Source organism: Manacus candei, unplaced genomic scaffold, assembly GCF_025592945.1.
Source record: "Manacus candei isolate 608988 ecotype Guabito, Panama unplaced genomic scaffold, ASM2559294v1 h1tg000017l, whole genome shotgun sequence".
NCBI classification, from domain to species: Eukaryota; Metazoa; Chordata; class Aves; order Passeriformes; family Pipridae; genus Manacus; species Manacus candei.
This window is the reverse complement of record NW_026138065.1, coordinates 9,266,607-9,294,082: the sequence shown is the minus strand read 5'-3', so window position 1 is coordinate 9,294,082 and position 27,476 is coordinate 9,266,607. Positions and strand designations below refer to the sequence as shown.

The 27,476-nt window shown below is 35.7% G+C and overlaps 1 protein-coding gene across 2 annotated transcripts; it reads right to left on the bottom strand.

The window, feature by feature from the left end:
- Nucleotides 1-261: 261 nt before the first annotated feature.
- Nucleotides 262-27,476, bottom strand: FEZ2 (fasciculation and elongation protein zeta 2). Of its 2 annotated transcripts, XM_051782847.1 has the most exons (9): nucleotides 27,176-27,476; nucleotides 25,575-25,683; nucleotides 22,373-22,489; nucleotides 20,763-20,907; nucleotides 17,460-17,728; nucleotides 14,648-14,728; nucleotides 9,937-10,012; nucleotides 7,617-7,682; nucleotides 262-2,475 (listed from the first exon to the last, which is right to left on the bottom strand). In XM_051782847.1, the coding sequence occupies exons 1-9, from the start codon at nucleotides 27,421-27,423 to the stop codon at nucleotides 2,459-2,461; spliced, it is 1,128 nt and encodes a 375-aa protein (XP_051638807.1). In that variant the 5' UTR covers nucleotides 27,424-27,476; the 3' UTR covers nucleotides 262-2,458. The 2 variants fall into 2 exon arrangements, with proteins under 2 accessions (XP_051638807.1, XP_051638808.1); XM_051782848.1 differs by lacking the exon at nucleotides 14,648-14,728 and having other exon boundaries at nucleotides 27,176-27,474.

Sequence of the window (27,476 nt, the reverse complement as noted above, 5' to 3'; positions counted from 1 at the left end):
CAATGACTTTAGGAGGACTTTGCTTCCAGGACTCTTCATATCAAACATGAAATGGATGTTGGTAAAAAATGTATTTTTACTAAATCTCTGGTAGGGCATCTCTCAGCTACTGCTTTTGGATGGCCATTTACAGCTGTCACATGCAAAAACTAAAATGAACAACGAAATCCATCTCCCTGAAAGAATGCAAGATTCAGTTATGGATCTGGAAAAAGGATGCGTAATAGAGAATACAAAGTGCATAGAACTCAGCAGAAAAGCAGATTTGCATGGCTCTTTTTATTCAAATGTTCTGAGATCTATATTTTATGTACATATATAGGTATACATATAATACTTGCCATCTTTGGCAGTTGTTGTTTAATGCATACAAGGTAAACAGGTACTTTTCAAAATGAAATTTTGCTTAGTTTGATGAGGGGCATGAAATACCAAAGCAGCTGCTTAGCTCACTAAAGCTGTTTCTGGTCTTTAGTGTGAGTTTTCTTTCCAGTTTCATTACTTCCAGTATTTCATGACTTTAAGTCATCCAAGATTTGCTATAAGTAACACAAACTTTGTCAAAAGTTTTTTTGTTATTGTCTTTTTCTTTTTTTTTTTTTTTAAATTCTTCCCTTGGTTGTTGTGGGGGTTTTTTTGTTTGGTTTTGTTTGTTTGTTTATTTGGGTTTTTTTGTTCCATCTTTTCACTTCAAGCCTCAACAGGAGATTGAAGCACCTCTGAATAGATCTCATATAGAGACATGGTGGGTTTCACATGTGCACCATTTTAAAAATAAAGCAGGGTCACCCCCTTTGCCAGTTTCCAGGCATCAACATCAAGTCAACATCAAGAATTTCTATACAAAAAGCATGCCATAATGAGTTCATAACAAAACAGCTACAGAAATAAATGGCAGCTTTCTTTTTTAGAGAAACTACAAATGAAATAAAATAAAGCAATGAAAAAACTTTACATATGACACACTTATGCAGAGCATCTATTTATTCCTGAGCAGGCTGGCAAGTATGTGTCAAACTGAGGGGAGAGAGAAAAAGAATTTTAAACTGAAAAATTTATGGTCTTAAAAAGGCACAAAAGACAAAAATTCTGAGGCCCTTAGGAAAAAAAAAAAGCATTATGAGAACTATTCTTAAACTGAATATATTTTACTGATCAAAATAGTATTTGGTGATGATGATAAAAATGAGCATTGAAGTGATGCAAGGTATTCAAGAGCATATTTCTCTTTAACTAACAAAAACCCCGAAGATTTCAAATGGAAAAAACTAGTTGAAGAAAACACAAGTTTATCTCTTTAGAACCTTATATTCCAGTGCCTTTAGACATTCAGTATATAAATCTGGGTATAGAATCAATAGGAATTCAACCTAGAAAATAGTTCCTTTTTCTTTTTTTTTTTTTATTAGTACTCTTTAAACTTCAATCTAATCTTTAACACTGGCAAAATTACTTGTGGCAAGTGTTTAAGGTTGAGATTATGGGGTATGTTTCTTGTACAGGATTTGTAAAATACATTCTCATCTGTTTGAATGCAGACACATCATCACAGAGCAGACAGTGCATACAATTTATAAGAGAGATTTGTAGTAAAATTTAGAAACACAACAACAAATGTCTCAATATAATACTAACTTGGAAGCCAGGTGCAAGTTATTCAAACTGTACATGTACTTTTAAAAAGATATTGTCTTTTAAAATGTTTATATACTGAAGCATTTTCATTAAGATCAAACACTTATTAAAACCTCTAAAACTATAGCAGCAATATGGGAGCATATCTAAGCCACGTGAACATTAATAATTAAAATAAAACGAAATATGAAACATTACATTTCTCAGATGTCTGTGTTAAAGAATTGGTAACACAATTACTTATGTCAGACCAACGCATCTGGATTTGTTCATCTATGAACAATACCATTGTATAGTTCAACATTATCATTTTCAAAGAAGTGTTGATTGCTGACTTTCACCAACACCATCCTGGAATGCGTCCTGGAGAAGTCTCTTGAATCCTTAATTCCAAGTCTGGCTACGATCCTTTTTTCATCTTTGCTACAGGAACTAAGGATGCTTTTAAATATGGATTCCTTGAAATAAGCCTTGTTTTATTTACACTATTCAAAGTTTACTTTTCCTTCCAACAACAAAATGTGCAGGAGGATTTACTACATGCTATACAATGTAAAAATAGACTTTAAAAAGTCTGAACAATGCAAGTAAAACTGTACAATGTTTGTTCCCTGCTCCAGTTCATTGCACTATTAAGTTAAAATGAATGAGTTGTCATGCCCAGATGACTTACTGCAGGATCAGAAAATCCACGTACACACAGAGGAGGTAAATGCATACTTCTTTTAGGTATAGTGCCAAATGAAAAAATACTATGAGTTATATCCACAGAAAGCTTCTCATCACAGAAAGGAGCATGGCTAATTCTGAAAGGCAGCCCTCTTCATGTAGGACACAGAACTGCAAAAGAACCACAAATACATCTTGATAAACATCAGTGAAGTTGGTCTGTATAAAAATGTAATGTAGTCTGTATAAAAATGTAATGTATATACTAAAATATTTAAATGTTGAATTCTACCCTATTAGTAACACAGTAAAATCTAGGAATCTTTTGAAACTGGCAATTAAGTTATCAGCCTCTCTCAAAAGGTAATTAAGTGACACAACCCACTACCTTTAACTAACTATCCAGAAATGAGTTAACTAAAGGTCATGTCTTAAACAGTGCTTTTTGAAGTGTTCTATGAGAAAACAGAGCATTAAATAACAGGTGACACATGCAGTTATATTTTAAAAATATGCACTGACAATTTGAGATTCTAACTCTACTTTCTAATTCTGGTGCGTGTACAAGAATCACACAGTGGGAAGATAAGACATGTCCTTCATGTGTTTCTCATTCCTGTTTCAACATAAGACACAAACCTCAGAGCAATCCAGCTTTCAAACCAATGCTAGCACAACACAAAAGCAAATAAAGAAGTCAGGTGTAACAATTAAACAAAAACTTCAAAGTCAAGAAAATAAATGTTCTCATCATCTGAAATACTTGCATAATTTAAAAATGGAATAAGGTATAAATTCTGGTTTTATTAAAACAAAAAATATTTAAGTTTTTACTTGAAAGGACAGATATGAAAGAGCAAAGTGAAAGATGGAAAATGACTGCTTTCATGACATCTACATTTAGAAAAAACAAAACTAGGTATTTCAGGCATTTTACTAAGTAGTAATGTATAGCATATTATTTGTAGCACTGTATTTTTATGTCACGATTACTGTTTAAGGACAAGACTGTTAAGGAAAAGAACATAGAGCTTATCAATAAATACATCTTATAACAGTTTACTGGAATGACACATCTGATTACAAAGGCATTCATTTCAACTATGAATACGTACTCATATATTGTTATATAATAGTTATGTTTCAAGGATGTCATAAATATTTACGCTTATTTGTGTTCCTGAATAAGGAAAATATTAATCTTGAAAAGGTACAGAGAATGATTAATTAATTCATTCAGTCCAGAAGTGTGCCTTTTAAGATAAAGAATTTCAGTGTTGGTTTGGTACTTCGTTCCCTGTCAGCAAATTCATTCCCACACTCTTTTTCAAATTCCAGTTTCTACTTCATGATCTCTACCGATAAAATATAATAACAATACTGATATATTAAAATACATTCAGAAAAAATTAAGCACAATTGCAAATGCTAATCAATTTCATGTTACCATCTATTTTAATTCTAAAGCTATACAATATTAAAATGTTACATGAATCATATGCTGATGGGAGAAGAACTAAAATTTACTTGCAAAGGAAACCACTAAGTCCTTTTCATTAGTGTTAAGGATAGAAATGTTCACTGAAAAGTAAAAGCAAACAGAACCCAACAAAAAGAAAAAATTCCCTTGAAAATAATTTGGGCTTCAGTAAGAGCACCATGAACAAGAGAAGGTAAGTTACTGCATTGGACCCAACTCTGCACAGAATATGTACTTAGTCTGGCTTCTGGACACTTACCTGTGAGGAAATATTCCCTGTGGAAAAGAGCCAGGGGAGAGCTAACTGACCCCTGGAAAGAGGGACTTGAGCATGAGGAAAAAAATCGTATTTTTAACATTTTAGGGGACACAAGGGGGCAGTAGAAATTGGGAAAAGAGGATGCTTTTAAAAAAGCAAACATCAGAAAAAATTTCAAACCTAATAATCCTATTGAGAAGTATATATGTTTTTTTCCCTAACATGAAATGCACTAAGTTGCACTGTTCTTTGTAATTTCTTTATTATACTGGATTTGCACATCCCATGTTCTGAGGATTTCTATTTGCAGCATTTCAGAAGCATTAGCTGGTTATGAAAAAAAAAAAGTACAAGAATAATCCATGGAAGATCAATAGGCGATCTGACTGCAGAATTCTCCTTCAATTCCATGCTCCAGCTCTTGCCCAAAATGTCTTGTCAAAACAAATCTATTCAATCATTCAGAAGGGAACTGTGCGTGTCTTCCTACATGATCCAAATTTCAGAATTATTTTGGCATTTAGTTCAAGTTATTCAAGATAGTGAATGCTACAAAATACTCTGAATTTCAAAGAAAACATAAACTCATTTCACTGACTTTTGGGTTTTTTTTATCAGAACACCAGTAATGTGGTAACATTTCCTGTTACATCACCACTTACTGCTCAACCTTATGGATCCATTTACCTTTCCAGGTTCACAGCATTCTTTTTTTATTTTTCCCATTGCATTGTGCCAACAATACTCTGGCGATTGTTAAAATAATCTTTTTCCTGATATTTTTTCTTCAGCTCTTGCTTCGAAACCATTTAAGTAACTTTTCAACAGTGGCCAGCAATATCTGGGAAAGTTTACTAATAATTCTGTGGACAGCCACAACACCCACATAAGACTGCATATTCTAATTTCTTACATACCATAGAATAACAAGACAGTGCTGCTTTAAAAAAATCATTAAGGGTTTACTTTTAAGATTTTTTTTCTTTGCTGTGTAGAATAAAATATATATATATATTTATAAATATATATAAAATAGAATACCTGTGCAGACAAATGCCAAAATAACCAGGTTTTCCATAAAGCTACACATATCCTACTGTCACATGTAACACCCTGTCTGGTTTTTTTTGTTGTAAGATTAGACAAAATGATCCTCAAAGGAACAAGCAGTTAAAAGATTTTAACAGAACAAAGTATGTTTGGTGATATAATTCACACATTTCAAAATTTCATTTCTTGATTAATGCTTAAGAAAAAGCAATAAAATCCATTCAGTGTAAGACGACAGCTGGATCACAGAGGAGAAAATTGTAAAATGAATACAATTACCACCATACCATATGGATTATTACCACTGGATACAGAACTTCTTTTGGAAAACAAATTCAAACCCCTAAATCTTCATAAAGATTTTTACCTTGCCAAGATATTTTACAGTACAGCAGAATCTTCAAAAAGTAAGTCACTACTTTTATTTTGGAATGTAAGGAGTAGGTTGGAATTTCAGGTACAAAAGCTGAGCTAAAAGTTAATCTTAGTGATTGCAGAGAATTCACCTAATCTCCCTTTAACAAGCTTTAAAAGTAATTTCCAGACAATAGACAGGTGGTTGGGAGTATTTTGTGCCATGAAAGCCTCACTGAGGTTTCAGGCCAGAAGTTTTAGTGGCAGAAAATGAGAAACAGGTTACAACTTCAGAAACAACTGGAAGACTTTGTTTCACAGGATAAATCTGCATTACAATGGAACACTGTTAGCTGAGTTATAAATATTTAACATAATGTCAACAGCTCAGTTAAGGCCATACCGAAGGGAAGAGTAAAATTCTGTGCTCCCTAGCTTGTACAACTGCCTGCCACTTGTGCACACAGACCCACACAGGATGAAGAAAGGCTTGGTCCTGTTCACTAAGGAAATGGCAGCTGAGGGGAAATTGCCTTTTAGTGATTAGTCTTCATTTGTGTTTTACAATTTAGAGATAACAGCACTTGCATATGTAGGATGTTTTTGTGATTGTCACATCTAGCTAGTAGAACATCCTGGTGATTTGTAAGTCACAAGCATGCAGAGGCAGGAGGAAACTTCAGTTCAAGCTTCCTAGATCATCCTATCATACGTTCAGGTAATCCATGTCTATAAGCCTTCTTTGCAGGAGATTGTTCCATTTCCCTAGGCAGCCAGTTTCTTCTCAGTATCCTAGTGATCTGAAGGTTTTTCTAGATAGCTACATCTAAAAATAAGAGCAGACACTGTAAAAACCACTATTAAATCCAATCACTTTCTACCAGATGTATTATGAAGAGCAAAAATTTTTAATTATTGACAACGATTGGGTCAAAGATTGTGCCTCAGAAAATTAAAGACTAGTGCCATCGCCATTAAAAAAACTTTCATCCTACATGGTTCTCAGCTCATAAGCAAATACATTTGTCTAATTTAAGATGAATTTTTAGAAAGGGTAACCAAACAATGGAAAAATCAAAGGAATTAACTGAAAGGATCTCTGCATTCTTACTGTATGTGGTACTTGTGCAACCCTACACAAAACTTAGAAATTGACCTCTTCCAACAGGAAGTCTGTCGGAGCTTCTGGACTACTGAACAGCTCTTCTCAGATTTTCTTAAATAACAATGCACTATATAACTTAAACCTGATAGTACTGTCAAATATGTGTAAGATGAGAATGTCTGTGTAAGAAACACAAAAACCTTTAAAAATCACCTGGAGTTAAGTCAAATGATTGTATATTTGAAAAAATAGCGAGACTTGGAAAGCATGATATCGAAAGAAGAGAAAAACTTTTGCAGCACATGAAAAGCAGAATGTAATATACATTTGAGTGGCAGCTGTTTGTTCAGATCTTGGGAGTTTGATGCATATGCTAAACTTAAAACACTAAAAAAAATTGGTATCATTTATATGCCAAGAATTGAAGTAAGACCATAAGCATCAGTAAGATCTAGGCAAAAACGAAGTCAGAATAAAAACATTTAAAAATAATTTAACAACCTGGAAGCTACCTGGAACAGCTCCTTAAAGCTAAAGCAAGCAGTGACTTTCAATGCCTGAAATTCTCTTAATATCATCAATGTATAATACTGGAAAATAAATGACTCATACAAAAACTTTTAAAATAAAATGTGAAGAAGCTATAACAAGTAAAATAGATAAATAATTTTTACTATCGATCAGAAGGCAACACTTAAAATGAAGTTATAAGCAGTCATATAGCAAATGCAGTTTGAGTTCTAATTCTGAAAAACCTGTACAACATAAGTTGTACCTATTTAACTTCATGAGCCAGATTTCTTTGCTCCTGCTGCTGTTGTTCAGCTGTTTGAATATACACTGCATACTTACTACATTATACTATCACAAACAAAATAAACATGTTTTATTTATGAACTGTATAATCAGAAATCTTGAACAAAATAGAATATAAATGAAAATTACGTTGATAGAAGGGCAACATAATTCATGAATGCTGTAGGATCATTCTTTTCAAATACACCTTAAATGTACTTTAAGTTAATTCAGAATAAAATAAAATCCCTGCCAAGAAACACACTCACCCTTTAAAATATAGTCTGTTAACAAGCTTGGCACTTTCTCGCTATCTTCTTTCATGGCATGTAGAACTAAAGCAAGAAAAAAAGTAAAGCAGATATTTAGCCATAAATTAAACACAACACTCAAAATAAATACCATGGAGCTGTTTCAACTACTCATAGGGACATTACTACCGGATTAGTCAGAAAACTCTTAATTGAAATATGAGAAGATACAATGAATGAGACACATCACATCTCCACCTTTCACTTGTGTAATTCTCACTGAACTCCACAGTACACGGATGCAAGAGTCCCATTTCATGTGGTTAATTATTACATAAAATGTCATCAGATACAACAACAACAACAAGGACCTCTTCCCTACAAAAAAATCTCACCAAAAGAAAGCCACCACACCCAAAACTAATATGCGCTAACAACTATTGATGGGCTGGAAATCTCAGGCCACAAAAGTATGCGCCATTACTTAATATCTTTGATCTTCACCTCAAATCATGGAACAATGAAGCTTTTCTGGAGAAATACTTATGTGACTTATTCTATGAAAATATTAGCGGTGGGTTTTTTCCTCCTGAAATGGTGAATGTTAGCTGCTGTAGTTTAGAAAAATTTTAAATACATGACTGAATTTGGCAATAACTTAGAATAATGCCAAAATGTCATTTTTGTGATGTATATGAAGACAATCATGTCCATCTTGCTTATTTTTGAAGAAAGGAAAGCATGTGGAATAGCTCAACTTGACACATATAAGCTTGTCTGTTACTCCATAACGACAAACAATTGCAACCCTTTTATAAAGCACTCTGGACATGACTGAAAGAATCAAAAATACAGAATTATATCGAATAGCAGTAATCTTCAAATTCCTCGCACGAGACTCTAAACTCTAATTATAACAAGTGCTTAATAAAGTGCTTAATATCAATTTTTATGTTACAGACAGACATTAGTGTTCATAACTATGGAATAATATACAGCTTTGAAAGAAAACCCAACTGAACAGCCCTAAACACCTTCTTTACTGTTGGCCCTGACAACAGCAGAGAGCGAGTCAGAGACCTGCAATGGAGTCACAGGATGAAGTTCCAGCCACAACCAGCCAACAGAAGTCAATACTGTGAATACTCTTTATAATGCATTTGTACAAGACATTCTGTTAATAAATTGTCAAACAACACAAAATGTTTTCAGGAGGCTTTAGTCTCTCTCTGCTTAATATTTTCAAGAGAAATTTAAATATAGCAAGAGGATAAAATTTCACTGCAGGAATAGACACAAAATGAGAAATCCATTTGTCACAAAATAAGTATGAATTAACAGCTAAGGGTGTCTACTGTAGAAAAATAAGGGAAATTTAATTCCTGCTTAAATATTCATTTACTCCAGAATTTATACATTATTTATTTTCTCTTTCTAGGAAATAACCAATGAGCCTTTTACCATCTCAGCCACCTGTGGAATCACAGAACTGTGCTGCTGAAAATCACCTTAAGACATAGTTAGATCCAAAGCCCTGCACTGAGATCTCATAAATTACACTGACGCACTCTACCACCTATTTTTAAACTGTTCCTATAAACCTCAAAAGAAGGAGATGCCATTGACTCCTAGAGATGCTCTAAATCACCTTCGTAGGTAATTTTTAAAAATACAACTTTGTTTTTTCTTGCAAATTAGAGTTAAAAAACCCCCAAACAACTAGAGAAATTAGAACTTATAAATAATTTTGAGGATCTGGCTAAAAAGATGTGAAGAACAGGGAATTAAAAGCATTGTCAAAACTCTTGTTTGGTTTGGAATTCCTAATTATAAAAATTTACTAACAAAAAACCCAAACAAACCACTAAAACTATGGAGAGAAGGCAGCTATTTTAAAGGCAATCAAGCACAACCATTATGCAACTACTCACAAGTGTCTTGACATCCACTTCAATTTTTCAAAGTCATTACAATAACCTCAATAAAGCACAGTAAGTTTAAACAAACAGGGGTATATTGGGCACTACAAGACAGTATTGCCAAATTACATGACATGCAGTATTTTCCATAAGGCCCAGCTGTCAAAGTAATGTGAGAACTTTTACTTTCTGACACATGCAAGTTTCTAGCCTTCAAGGTTTCAATGAACAAATAGAAAACCAACATACCATGAAGGCTCAGTTAAAGCTGGCCGAAAAGTATGGTTAAAAATCATGCAACTTTACATACATGGCATAGGGTAAGGGGGAAGAGAAAAGTATATGGAGTAATGGTTTGGAGCAAACACAATTGGAAATACAAAGAGGAAAGGATCAGTGGGGGAACTTCATATGCTCACTTTTGGTTAATGTTTGAAGATCTTCAACAGATGGGGGTCCATTTTTCTTCTCATAAGGAATGACGGTTGTTAAGTACTGTCAAATGAAACACAGAGTTAACTGAAGGTCCTTTCATGCAACTTTGTTGCTTGCATTTTATTTTGCAAAAATTGTAGCAACTGAAATTGTTAGCCACAAATAATTAAGATTCTACCTTTCCTATCCTAAAGCCTTTATCACAGAAGCCAATTTCTATTTTTTTTCCAAATTATGTGGCCATTTGAGAAGCCATGCAGCTAAACACTAAAAAAAAGTATTTAAAAAATTGGAGCTGTTTACAGTATAAAGTTTCTCTGCTATGCTTCTTCCTCAGAGCCTATGCACACCAATAGCAAAATCCTTCCTCTTCTCCCTCCAGAAGTCCTTCATATACTTAAAGTACTTCTTACAATCAAAAAAAAAGCTCAAAGAACAACCTTTCCTCAAACAACACTATAAATGCAGATGAACAACTTTCAAACTTGCTCTTAAAAAAGAGTATAAATATCAAGCAGGTATCATGAGTTGTGCCTAAAATCAGAAAGTAATTCTTTCCAGAAAATACATAAAAAACCTTTCCAGGTAAATATGGATGTAACCTTCAAGTAACTTGGGAAACTAAGAACAGTCACCTTTTTAAAGGATTCCAGAGCACAACTGATGCAGGCTGTTGAGATACCTTAAGTAAGGCATTCAGGTTTGCAGAAGAGTGCTAAGAAGTATTTTGGGAAAAAACCTAAACAAATCTTCAAACTCGAACTTCGTTTGAACAGCCTCAAAACAGCCACAAGACTTTCTCAGTGACTGGTTAACTCGTATCAAGAACATGAAACATTCCAAAGATTTTGACAGATCAAAGCCCAGCCCCAGCTCTGAAGGTGACCTAGTCCCCTATGCAAAGAAAATTAGGATGCCCCCAATTTCAGTTAGGTGAAAATGAAAATGGACAACTTTCACCTTCTGCTGCTTTACAGTTCCAACCAAAAAGAACAAGGCGAGCCTAATGAAACACAAGGCCCCACCATTTGGAATTTGATTTAAATTATCCATTTTAATAGCTGAGTGTGCTAACAGATTGCTTCAAACCAACTCAATTTTTTTCTATTTACTGAAATCTTTAATTCTTGTCTACTTAAAAAAAAAAAAAAGCAAAAATTTCTCACCTCTTTCAAGATTTTCATGCCTGCAGTGCAAACAAGATTAATTTTCAAATTTCTGAAGCAACTCTATTGCTTTTATTAAATGCATTTTAGATGCTATCTTAATTTGCAGCCTATATGGATGCATATTCTTCTTAAAGAGGTCAGCATTTAAAAAGTACTGAAATCACTGGAATTTTTTCCAGTGGATAAACTTCCCTCAATTCAGTTTGTAAGAATTTAACAGGAACTTTATTATGGGTTAAGAGCTACAAGGTAGTAGGCAAAGTAACCCTCAATCCCTCATCCAACTTGAGATCTGTGTAGTTCTCCATGTAACAAGCAGAAAACACGTCATACAAGGTAAAAAGTCTCCTCTCCGAGTAACAGCACTTCAGTGAGAGTCAAGTGTAACTCAGACTCTGGTGAAGAGGTTCACTTTGCAGAAGAGATTTGAGTGTTGCCAAACGCTGCTACAACCATTGCCATGTTTTCAGCAGGATCGTGCACCTCACGCTCAAAAACATCATCTGTCTAAAGCCAAACAGACTCAGTTCAGTGTCACTTAAGGGAACCAGTTGTACGGGATGTATTGACACCTCACCAAGACCTTCTGCAAACACAGGGTGCTTTTCTCCCTCCCTTTTCTTTTGGCATTTTCTCACATCCACTCAGCACAGCAGAGGAAAGCATGTAATGCTTCTTAGGAAACAGTCAATTTTCAATCTCTTTTATAGGAGATGTAACCAACCAAGTATCAGCAGAGGAGTGTCCACTTAATGAAATGACCAGAATCGACAGCTAGATAAAAGGCTGTTGAATCTGCAAATGTCAAAGATGAAAGTGGATCTACTAACTCAGAAATCAGACCTCTGTCTTCTCCAGCCTTCAGAACTAAGTGGCATTGTACCTTTTACCTAGACAACAAACTACCACGACATGTTTCACTGGATCAAACATTGATTTATCCCTGTTTTTCTTCTCCTGTAAACTCCTCCTATTATTTTCCCTCTCTAACAGTAAAAATTAAAAAAAAACAAAACAGAAAAATTTCTTTCCTAGTTTCCAGAAAAAATTCTTTTTCTCATCAATACTTTGCAGCTGTAACAATCAGTTTCTATAATAACACTATAAAAACTCACTCCATAAATTGCTGTGTGAAGGATAACATATGAAAAGGATGAAAAAGGGACTAAAGTGTAGCTGACTGACATGACCACTTATTAAATCTAAATTTTTGAAGCAGATTTGATGATAAGCAGCAACTTCCATCACAATTTATAACTAGAAAAAGTGTCTGATATGCCTGAAAATCAAAATTAAGATGACTATCTTGAATTTTCTTCTGGAAGTATGATCACAGAAAGAGCTACAAACATTTCAATGGCTTTTATGCAGAGGGGTGTTGGGGTTTTTTTTCCCAACTGCATTATCACATGGGAACAAGAAGTGCTCATTGGAAGTTTATCTTTCAATGTTGTCAAGAACTCCAATTAATTTTCACTTATGTCTCAAACATACACACAGAAAAAAGGGCTAAAATTTAAAAAAGGAAGTACCCACTATCAGAGGGTAGTAGAAGGTGGGAAGTACCACTTAATTTAAAGACTGAAAAGAGTTCTAAAATAAGTGTTCAAACTTGCCATAAACTTTATGTTGTGACATTATGTGTAGGAACTTCTGCCTTCCCAGGTACACAAAAAATTGTCTGTCCTTGTGTTTTTTTTAATTGCAATTCCAGATTGTTAGCTAACTCTTGCCTGCTAGCAGAAAACACATGAATGTGAGTTTATAATGACAATACACCCTGAAAAAAACACTCAAATTAATACTGTGAGAGTAGCAGTAAGAAACTGAATATCTGATACTTGTTTTACTCTGCAACTTGATACAATAAGAAGATGACACCAGTATTTCAGAAGCAAGGCCAGGGGTTTGGTAATGTGACAAAAAAGCCCAATCAAACAAAAACCTTCCAAACAGAAAACAAATGCCATAGAAAAATGGATTTCTAGGAACTAAATCAGAACAGATTTAATTATCTTTCCCACCTTTCTCCAGTGTAGTTCATATTATTTCCATGATGCCTTAGGATATAGGAAGGAAAAAAACAACATAACCCCACTAACAAGGATATCGTATAAGATAAATCAGGGGAAAAGTATGATCAACATGAAGAATAACATTAGTAAATTAATTCAAAAAATGACTGGAAGAGTTATCCACTCAATGTTATTGTTAACATATGATTATGCTACTTATGTCTCGAAGGAAGCAGTGAAAGTCTTTTAACAAAAAGTGTGATGGGATGGCATAGCTAAATATGTTCATGTCATGAAAATACATGATATTTAAAATGCCTAAAGATACAGGTAAATAGCTGTATATATATATAGCAAAGAAAAAAACAACAGAGCTATATCTTTATTAGTATTGAGATAATATACTAAGTTAGGTAAGCTCTGCACATGTGTTCAAGATTTCGAAAGCTGGGGACAAATATCTGGATCAATGTATTCATAAACTCTCATACATATCCCTTGCCCGAGTAAGTGTGTAAGTCCATGATTTCTAACCTCATGCTTCGGGAATGACTTGAGTGTTGTTGTTTTACCTCCCGAAGTCCTCTGCAGGATACAACACTCATCTCCCAGACAAAAGCCTAATCAGCCTTGACTTCTAAACTAACAGACAATTTATTGCCTCAAATTATTTCTCACTGGGAAAAAAAAATTAACTCTAATGCACTCCTTTGGCACAACTGCATTAACTATAATGGGTGGCTATGTGTTAAATAATGTGAAATACCAATATTTTGTAATGCGTGCCAAAAGACTAAATAATAGCATAAGCATTAACAGTTCACTAAAATACAGAATGCATTTAATAAAATACATACTACATTTCTGAAATAAACAGGCAAGTATTATTTTGAAATAAGGCATAAAATCTTGCCTCTGAGGGACATACAACATCTTGCCTATGGCTCAGGTATTTTATATCGGTAATCCGCATTGCACACATTTCACTGCTTTTAAAAGCATGCAGTTTCCAAAGGCAAAAGACATACAATACAGCCTATGCATTTTCCAGGTTCTACTCTGTTTTTAGATATATCAGCTCTGAACATTTGAAGAAAAAAGAAAACAAAACCTTTTTTTCACTTGGGGGTAGTGTGCAAGTTGTTAATGCTGAAGGTTGAAACGCTACATCCAACCTGATACATATTCTTTGACTAGATATTAGATTTTTACAGACATGCAACGTATCTGAAGCATGCATCATGGCAAAACAGACTTAGTCTGGGGTAAGAAATACGGGTTATTAGCTCAGTGCATCAGGGTATCAAGTCCTGACTCTCTCGAGCTGTTGAGGAGAGAAAGAGACTGAAGGCTGATCAGAGTCCTGAGGCAGGGAAGGAGCAGAGATTCCAACATTTTATCCTATTTTTAACTGTCTCAGCATTTATCTTCAACTACTGTCAATTTTCAAGATCTCAGCTCCTGAAAGTGCAGGCAAAGAATGAGAAAAAAGAGAGAAGATAGCCCAGCACCTGTTTCTCTCCACTCGAGTTTCCAAACGTGTGGCGGAAGCCATTCTGTATGACATTTGAGATCCCTTCCATGCTGAAGCGCTACAAGTAGTGAAAACACAGCAGAGAGAAAAAAAAGGGACAGAGAAAAGTTCAGAGGACTATTAATCAGCATTTATCAAGACTGTGAAAGACAAATGACAAAGACAAGCTCTGAGATGTATTTCAGCACATTTCTATTTCTTCATTCATCTACTTAATTTTTATCATTAAAAAGCAAACCTTATAATGGCAGTTAAGCAGTATTTCTACATCAAAATTTATTCAAATAAAACCTTCTCACTGCAGACCTGATAATTGACACTTGCCTTTTAAGGCTGTTTCATTTTAGAATGTAAAAAATAGCATTTTTGAAAGTTAAGTTCATAATAAAATCTCCTCTAACATTTATGTTTGAATGATATACATTTAAAGACACTGTTGATACCAATTTTTCAGATTTTTCGGATTTTAGGCACCTACTAGAAACACTGTTCAGTCTCCACCTCTTCAAAATGTTTTACGCTTTCATGTTTCCTTTTCCACAACTGAAGCAACAATTACAATTCCCCCTTTTCTGTAATATGATAAAACATCCAAAACTAGTTAATAATACACCCATATTGATTTCAAGCTCCATTACATAGAATTGTGGAATCCAAGTAAAGAAAAAATAATATATAATCCAACCACAGTGTTTTTCCTTGAACTTTGTAATCATTTTTGTTTGCTGGAGAAGACAAGTGAAATAAAATAAAATACAAAAATCAAAATAATTTTGATGTTTAGCATGCAATATAAAAATCAGCAACTGACAAGAATATAAGAAGAAACTGTCAAGCTGCTGAAACAGGGCAGTAAAAAGACCACACCTCAGCATGTTTATCTGAATGTATATACATATGGGAAGGGGAATAAAATGTGCTGTAATACAGTATTCATTTGCTTTCTAAAGCACAACAAGGTCAGTAAAGACATAAATGTTACCAAAGCCATCTTAACCCTTTTAAGATATCATACTTAAGGGAACTGGTATCTTCAAGCCTGGACTATTTTTAATTGCTCTCCAGTTTGCCTTTATGAGAGAGGTAAAAGTCTTAGAACTCTAAGAAAGTGACTTACCCAAAGACTGTATCAAGGATAAAAAATTAAAATATCTATTTTCTTTCAAATTCAATTACAGTATCTACAGGAGAATTCATTTTCTTAGAGTATGAAAATTTAACTCTACTTCCAATCTTTGTATTTAAATGAGACTTCACTATAGTTAATAAAATTACTAATTTATACATTATTTCTAAAAGAAACTCACTCTTCACAAATCTACTTGAACATACTCTCTGTATGCATATTCTTAGCACTTTCTTAAGAAAAAAAAGAAAAAAAAAGGAGTGTTGAAGCAAGGAAGCTTGCACCTCCTTCTGGGAGAGGGCTCTCAAATCTCTATCTAGTGAGAGTTAAAGCTATTTTCAAAGGAATCACACGTGCAGCATACAGTCTTACTTATGAGCTAGTCTGTTCACTCCCTCTTAGAAAGCAACCTGACACATCAGCATCTTCAAGCGACCAAATACGAAAATATCTTATACTGGGACAACATACACTTATATTTGTAAGCATCATTCACGTTTCTAAACTTGAAACTAACCAGAATAGCTTATGAATCACTTGACTCAAGTTTCAAAACCAAAGTTATTTTTCTTTCTAGGTAAAATACCCCTTTTTGGTTTTCCATGACTGAGAACCAAGAAGGAACTTTTCACTGTGCTCTTGTAAAGTGATGACAATTTTGTATGCTTTTCCAGACATATACTTTCTTAGAGTTTCATTAACATTTAGCTACACACATAGATTTTTCATTATAGAGAAGAGATCAAAACCCCATTTAGGTTATATCACAGGTATCTTATTCTTGTAAGTTTAGGAATAGATTCTGGAGTGTTTATATTTCATTATAAATGTTCATTCCTTATATTTGAAAAGCAAACCCCAAACCTTTTAATGTCCAACTGAAGCATTCCTTCTGGGACTTAGCCAAGATCTACAAAAACACATTTTTTGCATTCTGTAAGAGGCACTAAAAAATTCAAACATTAATATCGCAAATAATTTAAAATTATACTAGTCAGATAAGAAAGAAAAAATTGCATTGACAAGCTAATAACCTAATTTCTTTCATTCTTTGACTCCTCTTATTGAACTCCACTTGAAAGACATTTTTGTTCCATTTTTGCTTTTGCTGCTGTTCTGTTAACAGTAAAACAAATTCTCCCCACCCTGTACCTCTGCACTACACTTTGGCCTTATCCCTGTCTCTTGTTGGATGTAGTAACTCTGCCCCAGGTTAAGAGATCTGGGTAAGACTTTCACTTTTTTCCTACCTAAAAAACAATACAATCAATAAACATCTGTACAACTACACCAACAATATTTCCTGCAAGACTAAAACATATTAAAATTCATACAGTGAAACGAAACAGATAAATGAGTTTGCCTACCGACAAAAGAACACAGAGCAGTACATCTGCAGAGAGTACTTTCTGCAAGAAAGGTATGCTGGCTCCAGGCTAATTTGCAAACAGTTAAAGAAATCCTTTTTGAGTATGGGAAGAGGAAAATATTACACAACTTTGTGAAAAAAAATTCTCAATAGGAAGTGCCTAAGCCTTGTTTGCGAATGAAAGCATAGAAGCAGGTGTACCAGGTATCTTGATATAATCTAGAACTACTACTTCCCATGCAGAAAAAACAAAATACATTTTAAAAGTATAAAGAGCTATAAAAATTTTCTTACTGTTCCAGGCATATGACCTCTTTCTTGTTTGCCATTCTGAGGACTACCATTTTTCAGCTTCTTTTTCTTCTTTGCAGTTTCTTTGTGTTCTCGCTGTTTGTTTTGCACTTCAATGAGGACAGAAATGAAGCTGTTTTTCACTTCCTTCTCAAACTCCAACTCATCTCGTAGAGCCAGCTGCTGTACCAGTTCCTCAGAATAATCCTTAATAGCAGTTTCAATTTCTTCTAGCAGTTCATTTAATTCAGCAACAGACAATCTTTTTATTCCTAAAAATATTTCATATAAAAAGTAATCTGTCAAGATTTTAAGCATGAGAAAACTTATGGGGACTAAAAGAAAAAAGTACTCTGAAATTTCTCAAAACAAAAAATTCAATTCTTTAACTATATTTAACTCTTAACTATATTTAAGCTCTAAAATAAAATTCCAAAAAGAATTCCTAAAAGAGGCAGCAAGATTAACAACAAGAAGACAGTTAAACCTTTTTCTTACTTCTGAGAAATCTGAGATAATCTGCAAATATGAAGAGTGTGTTGGTAGTTAAGGAAGCTGAAATAAGTGCTAAACTTCTGACACCACTGTAAACTATTACTTTCCGCCTGCACTCACTGTTCAAAGTAAAAGGCCTTCATATTTTCTGACGACAATCAAAACTTTGGCATTTCTGGAATCCCTGGGCTTTTCACCCATAGCAATACAGAAACTATATTCTATGAGCAAGAAAATCTTCTTGGTGATACTGCTAAGGTATGCATGCATATTAATAAAAGCTTGTGCCAAAGTTTTATGACATTTTTTGAGGTATTTAGCAGAAAAACTAGCAAAATTCTCCAAATTTTCCATGTAGTCAAAAGTATGGCCTTGCGTTGCCTGAAACAAAAACCTAGATCAATAGCATTAATAGTTTTGAGATAGCATGAGACTGAATTGGTCAAAGCTAAATCAGAAGCTTGTAAAATGTCAGTTTGTAAGGAAAAAACAAACATCCGGGTTTGCATTTCAAAGGTACTACTGGGTCATGTGTTACAGAGAGTGAAATTATGATCAAGAAAATGTTCTGAGGCTTGCTTGGGTTAGAAATGAGCACATTCTTAGAGGACTGCTTTTTGTTCCAGTTTAAGTCTGACACACCCAGGAAGCTAGCAAGTCCCAGCAGTTGCTATGTCAAAGACCATAATTTTAAATGGCACTTGAGAAACAGCTAGTCCTGATTACACTGATGGGTACAATCTGTTTAAGGACATGGAATAGATGTTTGCAATTATTTAGTTTCATAAAATTAGTCTAGTAAATATCATGTCTAAAAAAATTCTTGTAAGGGAAAACACTGACAAGACAAGTGTTGAAAAATATAAATAAGGCCACAAACTACAAAAAAGTGTTGCTCTTAGAAGCATCAAAGGTAATACATGACATGTAGATTTTCTCTCTTAAATTACAGTAGGGAAAATTGATTGTAGAAAGCTCCTTGTCACTTATTCAACTAAAGAAAAAGCGATGAAACCTGTTAAGACAATTCTCTGTCAAGAGACCTTTTCAGAGCAGCTTAGGCCTTAAACTCTGTTCAAACCCTGTTACAGTACTGAGAGAGAGCACCTGTGAATCCCAACACTTAAAAACCAGCTTCACAGCCTAAGAAACAATTGTTCCAAAAACATAGGTGCAGGCTACCCAATTGCAGTTCTGACTTGTTTATGACAGATCAATTGTCATTATCAAAGTCTACAAAGGGCTACATAGGAAATACTCAGCTAATGCAGGTGAGTGAAGACAGAGGAATTCAAATACAGAAGACTACATGTACTGAAACTTAGATATGTAGGCTAAAGAACTCACTTGTGTAACCACAGCTTGACTGTTGGACTGCCTTAATATGTGTCATTTCCTATCCAAGAAAAAACTAAATACAAGCTTTGATTTCCTGCTCTGAATCCTAAACATGAACACCTCTGATCTACCCTATAAAAGCCAGACAGTTGCCAGCAAAAACCTGCAAAAATTTCAGAGATGCAGACCAACACTGAAGCACCTTCACACACCGAAAAAAGGTAACAAGAGCTTTTAAAAAAATAGTGACCTGAAAGACAAGAAAGCAGATTCTGAGAAACTGGTGAAGCAAAGTTAAATTAACTGCCAAAGTAACTCAAGGCACAGTTCACTTGAGACTGACCTTTAAACCATAAAGATGCAACAGAAAAGATGGACTCAAGACAAAGCAAAATAAATATGATATGAAATACCAAGCAAGCTTGATTAGCTCCAAACCTAAAGACATATGGAACTGTCAGAAAAGCAGGAAGCCCTGCAGAACACAATACATTTTGCTTTCACATTCCTTAAATTTATGTGTTGAGACAGTTGAGAGTCCAGCCATGAAAATGGTATCTCCTCCATAAATCTGAAACATAGCAGAAACTGTAAGTGATGCCTCAAGAGGTCAGCCAGTTTTCTGAATCTTCTACAGTTTATATTGATGACCCAGACTACAGGAAAGAAATCACCAAACTTTATAAGAGGGACCAAAGTATAACGACTGTCTAATGAATATTCTTCGTATCCCTATCACCTTCTAGAATTGATTGTGACAAATGTGTACATTAAACAAATTTTTCCATCATGAAAGTGGTTAGTCACAGGTTTCTTTTTCATACAATTCAACCTATTACAATTAAACTATACGTGTAATTTCTTTGGTTTTGTGTAGGGAAGCACAGATGATTTGAGTAGAAGACACAAAGGATTTTTTTAACTTTTAAACTTTTTGAAGAGGAATGGGAGGACTGAAAAATATGCATGGTCCTTATGGGGAAAAAAAGGAATGGTCACCTTGTTTTTGTGTTACTGTCAATGAAGATATGTTGCAGTGACTGAAACAGTACCAAAGAAACACCCTTTTCCTTATTTACTGTACAGCTTCCAAGAGCTTTAGCTAATTTTAAACAGCATATGGCATCAAGAAAGTGTCTCACTTTACAGAAATTGTGAAAGTTTAATAAACAATTACCAATTTATCACTCTACCCATGAAGAAATCCCATTCCACTGTATCAGCCTTCAGAGTATTTGCTTTAAATTGAAATTCTATAAAGTTTTATTCTTATTCTTAGTTATGAAAGCTGACAAAGATAAGTCCTCTATTTATGTTCTTAATCTAGACTAGTCTTTCAGGGCATTTTGAAAATATTTTTGAATACAGATATATCGTAAGAAGGACTTCCTTTGAATTAAACACATGGCCAACTTACCCTTTCAACTATTTTCAGTAAGCATAATGGCAAAATATTTAATAAATATCACTTACTCTCTTCATAACTGTTGTTTGTACTGGATCTCTTAAGTGTCTGAATTTCCTGGGAAAGTATAGAGAGCCGATCTGATTGGGTCGGTGTTTCATCATCATCTGGATCAGGCGATTCCTGCATCATTTCCTCTATTTCTTCAATCACCTTTGAAAAATGAAAACCCTTATGAAAACCCTCCTGCCTGAAGAGAAACAGCCTGCCATTTGATGAAACTAACACCAAGACCAGATGGAAGAGAGTAAAAAATATCATACTTGACATCCTGACATCCTCTCCATCCTCGCTCCCTGAGAATACCCGTATCTTGTCACAGTAAATTGGTAATCACATAGCAAGCAGTGTGTTGAAACTACATGGTTATTTCTGTATGAAGGTACACATGATTCTGCTTAAGAGAACTGAACTAAAGAGCAAGCTGCAGTATCTTTCTTGAGTATTCAGCTGAAGGAAAACACACCAAAAACTAATTACACATTACTAATTACTAATTACTAATACTTCACTATACTTCTCTACCTAAAAAACCCCAAGAAAATCAACCAAAAACCAAACCAAACCAAACCCAGCAAAAACAAAGAAACGGACAACAAAACAAACCCCCCATCCACCCACCCAAAAAATCTCACACCAAACAAAAAAACTCAACCCAACACAAACAACAAAATACCCCCACCCCAAACAACCTCAGAAACAAACCCAAAAAAACCCCCTGAACAGCCTGAAAATCTACTGTGCCTATGAGAAGTTTTACAAACTGATCCACCTTAACCTGAAACTGATTTGCATCCCTGCACATATGACTTGAGCCAGACAGAAAGTATGAGAACAGAAATTCTGTGAGTGGAGAGCTTACTTTGCATTATACAAGTGACCATAGTTCTACAGGACAAATTATTAACTAGACATCTGAATAAGTAACACATCAACTTTTACACGTTTAAAGGCTGTAATTATTGCTGAGATCCACCTCACAGTAAAAAGGAGCTGAGGCAGTTCAAGCAATCCTGTCTCTCATATTATTAATAACCCTCTTCATCAGAGTTCACAGGTAACCATTTAAATAATAAGAAAATATATTATTGTGTTTGCTTCCTAAAGCAGGATCTTAATAGACCATCATTAACCTTACTCAGAAGAGCAATTTCCATGGGTTTGGAGCCAAAGTCTTTAGGCACTAAGTAATCTGAAATCTTACTAGCAGAAACATTGATCTGCTCTCAAGTTAGGCAAAAACTTCAAAGAATTGTTGCTAACAATAAAGCCACGTGAAGCTATGAATTGCCATACAGTCAGGCTGGAAAACTACAAACTCCACCACGCCACTAAGATTTTGAAAATATTTTTGCTTTTTAACTCTTACACCTGATTTAGTAGCCTTTCTGACTGATTCATGGTAAGAAATGCATAAAGATTTCAAAGACCCTGGACTATCAACCTCACCTGAAGTATTGGAATACTTTTCAAATCTGAATGACATAGTAGTATCTCACACACTATTACAATCCTAAATAAAGAACAACCAAGAAGCTTAGCTACAATAAGGAGCAAGAAGAAGAAGAAGAACAAAAAAAACAGACTAAAAGAACATATTACACCAACAACACTTTACCTGCTCTGCTGTGAAAAGTGGTTCTTCATTGATACAAGAAACAATGATAGAATGCATATCCAACTGTTCTCTCAGCTCTTCATCATCTGACAGGTCAAGGTTCAAGTTATCATTTACCTAAAAAGCATGAAAAGGTGTATTTATATAAATATATATACACACATCCAAATGTGAGTGTACAAAATACATGTATATATTTAAAACCCAAAACTAATACTGAATTTTAAGAATGAAACAGATTCTGTGCCTGCAATAATGGAATCAATAATTCTTGCTGTCAAATAACCTGGAAAATGAAATCAAAACTGCAACTGCAGAAAGTTAAAATAGCCATCAGTCTTTAAACTCTTTAAATAATCTCTGCATATAAAGACCATATACACACTGACACGTAGATATCTACATGGAAGGCTGTCAATCCAAAGTAGATATTTAAATCTTAAGTGAAGATAGACGCTCGTCAGTGGATGGTGAAAAAACCTGCCTATAATATCTAACATCACACAAACCTGTTACTTTATAGTAACTGTGCTTTTATAGTTCTACGTTATCACTTAATAAAAGACATGGAAAAAAGCTGAGAAGAGCTGATATTGAAAACTGGTATCAGAACATTGGTATCACCCCAGATTATTTAAAAAATACATTGGTGAATACCTCAGGGTCTTTTCAAAAAGAAAGAGAAGTAACACTGTTCTCATACATATACCATTAAATTATACTCATCCTTCCAAACCAAAGATATACATATAGTAAAAGAAAAGATTTAAATCCCCTCCTTAATTAGTCATGTATATTTTACTCTCACACAGTGATATATTCTAGTTTATTTACAAAGTTGTTAGTTTTTCCTGCACATTGTCTATTACTAGATTCCAGCCAAACCAACCTAAAAAAGCCCCACAGAGCTGCAAACCCTAACCTTTGACATTTTTAACTCAATTGCTTCTACTGGTCTTTGGGCTAATTTACAAGCATTATGACTGGTTGTACAAAGTCCTTGGCCTCACTGTATCAGTTTTCAATTTTTGTTGCAGTTCTCCAATTTTCCCAATTTTTCTTCAGAAACCCTAATAGTTTTCAGATTCATTTTGAAGCTGCAACCAATATCCCCAGATAGCTCATCTATAGGGGAAAACATACAATTTACATTTCTTCAGTCCTCAGAATGAAGTCAAATGTCCACTTTTTTCCCAGAATCTGAATTACAATTACCGTGCAGTGACAAGGCTCCACTAAGAATATCTCTTCACCTACCACACAGATACACTCCAATTTGACATTTTTTTAACATCTGCCATCCTCAAATATTTTTCCATATATACAAGATTACAGCAACAAAAATGGGACAGTAAGCAAGGGTAAGTTTATCAAGGAGGAGATCAGCTTCCCCTTCCGACATGTCCAGAAATATTTGAGATTATCAGGATACATTCTGATAATTTAGGCTAATAAACCACCACAGCATCAGCTGTAGCCTGTGCTAAAAGGAACACCTGGCTTTCCCCACAGCCACACTCCGTGCCTCCTCCTGTCCTCACAGTACCAGGGAATGACCCATTTAAAAGCAATGTAGCAAAAATAAAACAAACAAGTAATTGTTGTTGTACAACTACGTACAACACTTCCACCCAACCGCTTCGCTTCTTTCACTGTCTGAGACGTATAAAAGTGTGCGCAGATCTGTGATGTGAAGCAACTGAGATCAGATGAATCAGCCTTATTCATCTCACATTTTTTCCTACTAGAACAGAGGAGAAATGCTTTAAGCACAACTTCCTCAGCATATTATTAGTTTCAAACGCGTCACGGAAGTGTTGCTTAGCTGTTAGTATTCCTGGTAAGAAAGTTAAAACAAGCTGCTAGCTGGTCCATATGTGCTGTCACATATCCAGAAATACTGCTGAACACAAGGAAGCAGAAAAAAAGTATGTCAAACGCTCCCAAACGGACAGGCTTTACACATCAGAAGGCATGCCAGGTGGAGTGAAAGCTGAAAAACCTTGAGATATGTTTAATCCATAAACTGTTCTTCCCTCTCCTGGCAGCACATCTAAGATTCTTTCTAATCCAGCAACAGCACTTTACACTTTTTTATGTACTTTCTTCATAGCTGCCTGCAAATAACTTACAAAAACTATATGAAACTTTTTTTAAAAACATTATACTTAGTTCCTTATCGAGAAATGCATTAGTCTTCCAGTCCATTTTTCAGTGACACCAGGTCACAGCAGGGGGGGCTTGTATTTTTACTTAAAAGGTAAGGATGTAATTACTCTAAAACCACTTAGAAAATCTGAACAAGCACTCTAATAAAAATTAGAATAAACACAAGTCAAATTCAAGGGATAAACATCAGTCTCAAATCAATAAAGTGAGTTCCAAATTGGCACCTTCCCCTGCTGAACCCCAAAAATATCCTCTTCAGCAGAACAGTCTTCACTCCTGTCACATTAAAAGCATCTGTGGATTATCTAATGATGGCTGAAGTCAAAGCATTACCCTATTCTCAAGTTACACAGACAGATATTTTTACAACGTAACTCAACTTCACTATGTTTAAAAGATAAGCCACTCTTTTCCTCAGAAGACCTGTGAGATGGGAATTCCTCCTGGCTTTTCTTCCTGAAACGTTTTAATCCACTTACAAGAAGATCGGAGGACAACCCTTTCTATAAACCTCTCTGAAGCTCTTAATTCCCTGTTCTCTCCCCAGACCATTAAATAAGGAAAACAAAACAAACTCTGGCAATTCAGTGTCTCCTGGGCCACCTTTCCTGTTAAAGAAGCCATCTGACTGCAGACTGAGATGAACTTAAAAAAAGTCCATTCTGGATTTACTAAATCAGGGTATCCCTGCCTTTTTTCCTCCCTTACCCACATCAGTGTCCAACATGAATCAGACAGTAGAAAGATTTTATGTGAAGCACTTTCTCATTTTACATTTCTTTCTATAATGCTCTGGCTCTAATGAACATTCATCTAAAACTAACCCTGCATTATTTCAACCCAAGGAGATGCAAACATACATCAATGGTTGTTAGATTTTTTATTTTTAAAAACCTCTCATGTATAATGGCAAGCATTAAAAATATTTTCAGTCATTTAATAACGACACTTTTTTTATACAAATACAAACAATTTTATTTCGCTGCTGAGTAAAAAAGATCCAAAGAGGGTACCTCTGCTGATCAGAACTTACCCCTTTTTCTGAAAGATTCAGTGTTGGCAAGTGCAAAGCTCTGGTGTGGGAAGATTTCCAGTCAACTGGCATCACGTTACCATAATTATCAGTCAAAGCATTCCAAATCCTGGAGAGAAGAATAAAGGAACAAAAACACAGACTTTAAAATAAGCAGCAATCGATCAGCAATAAACATATTCTTAATGACCATATACCTGTATCAGTAATTATATCTTCCTCCCTAAATATTCATCTGCAAGTTACTCACAATATTTTTAATTTTGAAGCTAAGAGAAAATGTTTTTTGATAAACATAATTTATTTCCCTTTTTAAACAATGTACGCACAGAAGTGAAATAGAAGAATAAATGAAGACACAGCTTCCATGATAATTATATAACCATATTCAAAATCTTTCGGGTGTGGATGAGCCCTTCCTTTAACAAAATTTGGACTGAGCTATAAATTCCATTCCTAATGCTGTTCCTGTTTTCCTTCTGCACATTAGCATAAGGAATTAGACTGAGTAGCAAATTCTGAACCGGTTTTTTTTTTCTTTCCCTTTATGACAGAACAACAAACATACACAAATTATACTAAAACTTTGAAAGAATTTAGTTTTATCCAGAAGTACTCTTTCTGAGTTTAGCCCACCACTCTGTCAATCGTAGCTGTTTCTACAGTGGCAGTACTAGAGCCTTGCACACGCAGACCCACTCTGGTACACCAGTTCAGACTTTCAACAGAGCAGCTCTGCGAGCAGGCTGCTTCCTCGTCACCCAGCAAGCCCTGGCTTTCTGCTGTGGGTGGATGTTTGGAGTGGTTGCCTAGCTAAGGCTCAGAGGAGGTCAGAGGAATGGCCGAGCCAGACACAGAAGAGCAGACAGAGCCCCAGCACTGCCCAACGTGACTCATGGTTCTCTGAACTTACCTCACTGTTTATACCATAGATATCTAGTCTCTTGCTGACAGGTTTTTTTTTTTTTTCATCTCTTAGAGGACGACATACAATTTTGTTACCTTAAAGTAAAACTGCAGTATTTTTAATGAAGATAAGCTGACTGAATTTACTATAAAATTAGAAGTATAAATATTTGTAAAATAATGTTTAAAAACTGGAAAATCAGCATGAATCGGAAAAGCTTTACTGCTCAGGGGAAACTCCCCCACAATTATCACGGTTGCAGCTGAGATTTTGTTCTTCATTTGCTTTCTGCACTAACAGAGACAGTGGGCACTTTCCGAGACGCTAAACAAACACTACCCCCGGTCACTCTGAACTTCAGGACAGGTACTTCTCGTTAGCCCGGCGGGGTCAGAGGTTCAGGGATGCTCACACGCTTCCCTGGCCGTCACGGGAATAAAGCCAGAGGGCTCCACGTCAAAACCGCGCTGCGGAGGCCGAACGTGCCCTCCTGCCCGGGCCCGGCCGCTCGCAGCTGCAGCCCCGGGGGCGGGGAAAGGCTCCATTCCTGCAGCCCACAAGCCCTGCCGGGGCTCGCCAAGGCCCAGGGGCAGCGCTATCTAGGACAGGGCTGTCAGGCCGCGCTGTCCACTCAGGCCGGGCCGGGCCCTCCCGCTCCCCACCGCCCCCTCCGCACCCCCCAGCCCGCACTCACTCGTCGTCCTGCAAGGCGCTCTGCTCCGTGAGAGGCCGCAGCGGAACGCGGCTCTCGCCGCCGCCGCCGCCACCAGCCCGGGCCTGCGGCGGCTCGAAGCAGAGGGACAGCTTCGCCCCGAGATCCCCGCCGCCCCAGCCGCCCTTGTCGCGGGCGCTCTCGGGGCCGCTCCCCGCGGAGGGCTGGAATCCCGAAAAGTCCTGCCAGTCCCCCGGGTCCCGCTGCGAGGCCGCCGCCGCCGCCGCCATCTCCGCCACCGCCGCCACCGCAGCCGGGGACGCGGGGCCGCGCGCTCCCGGCC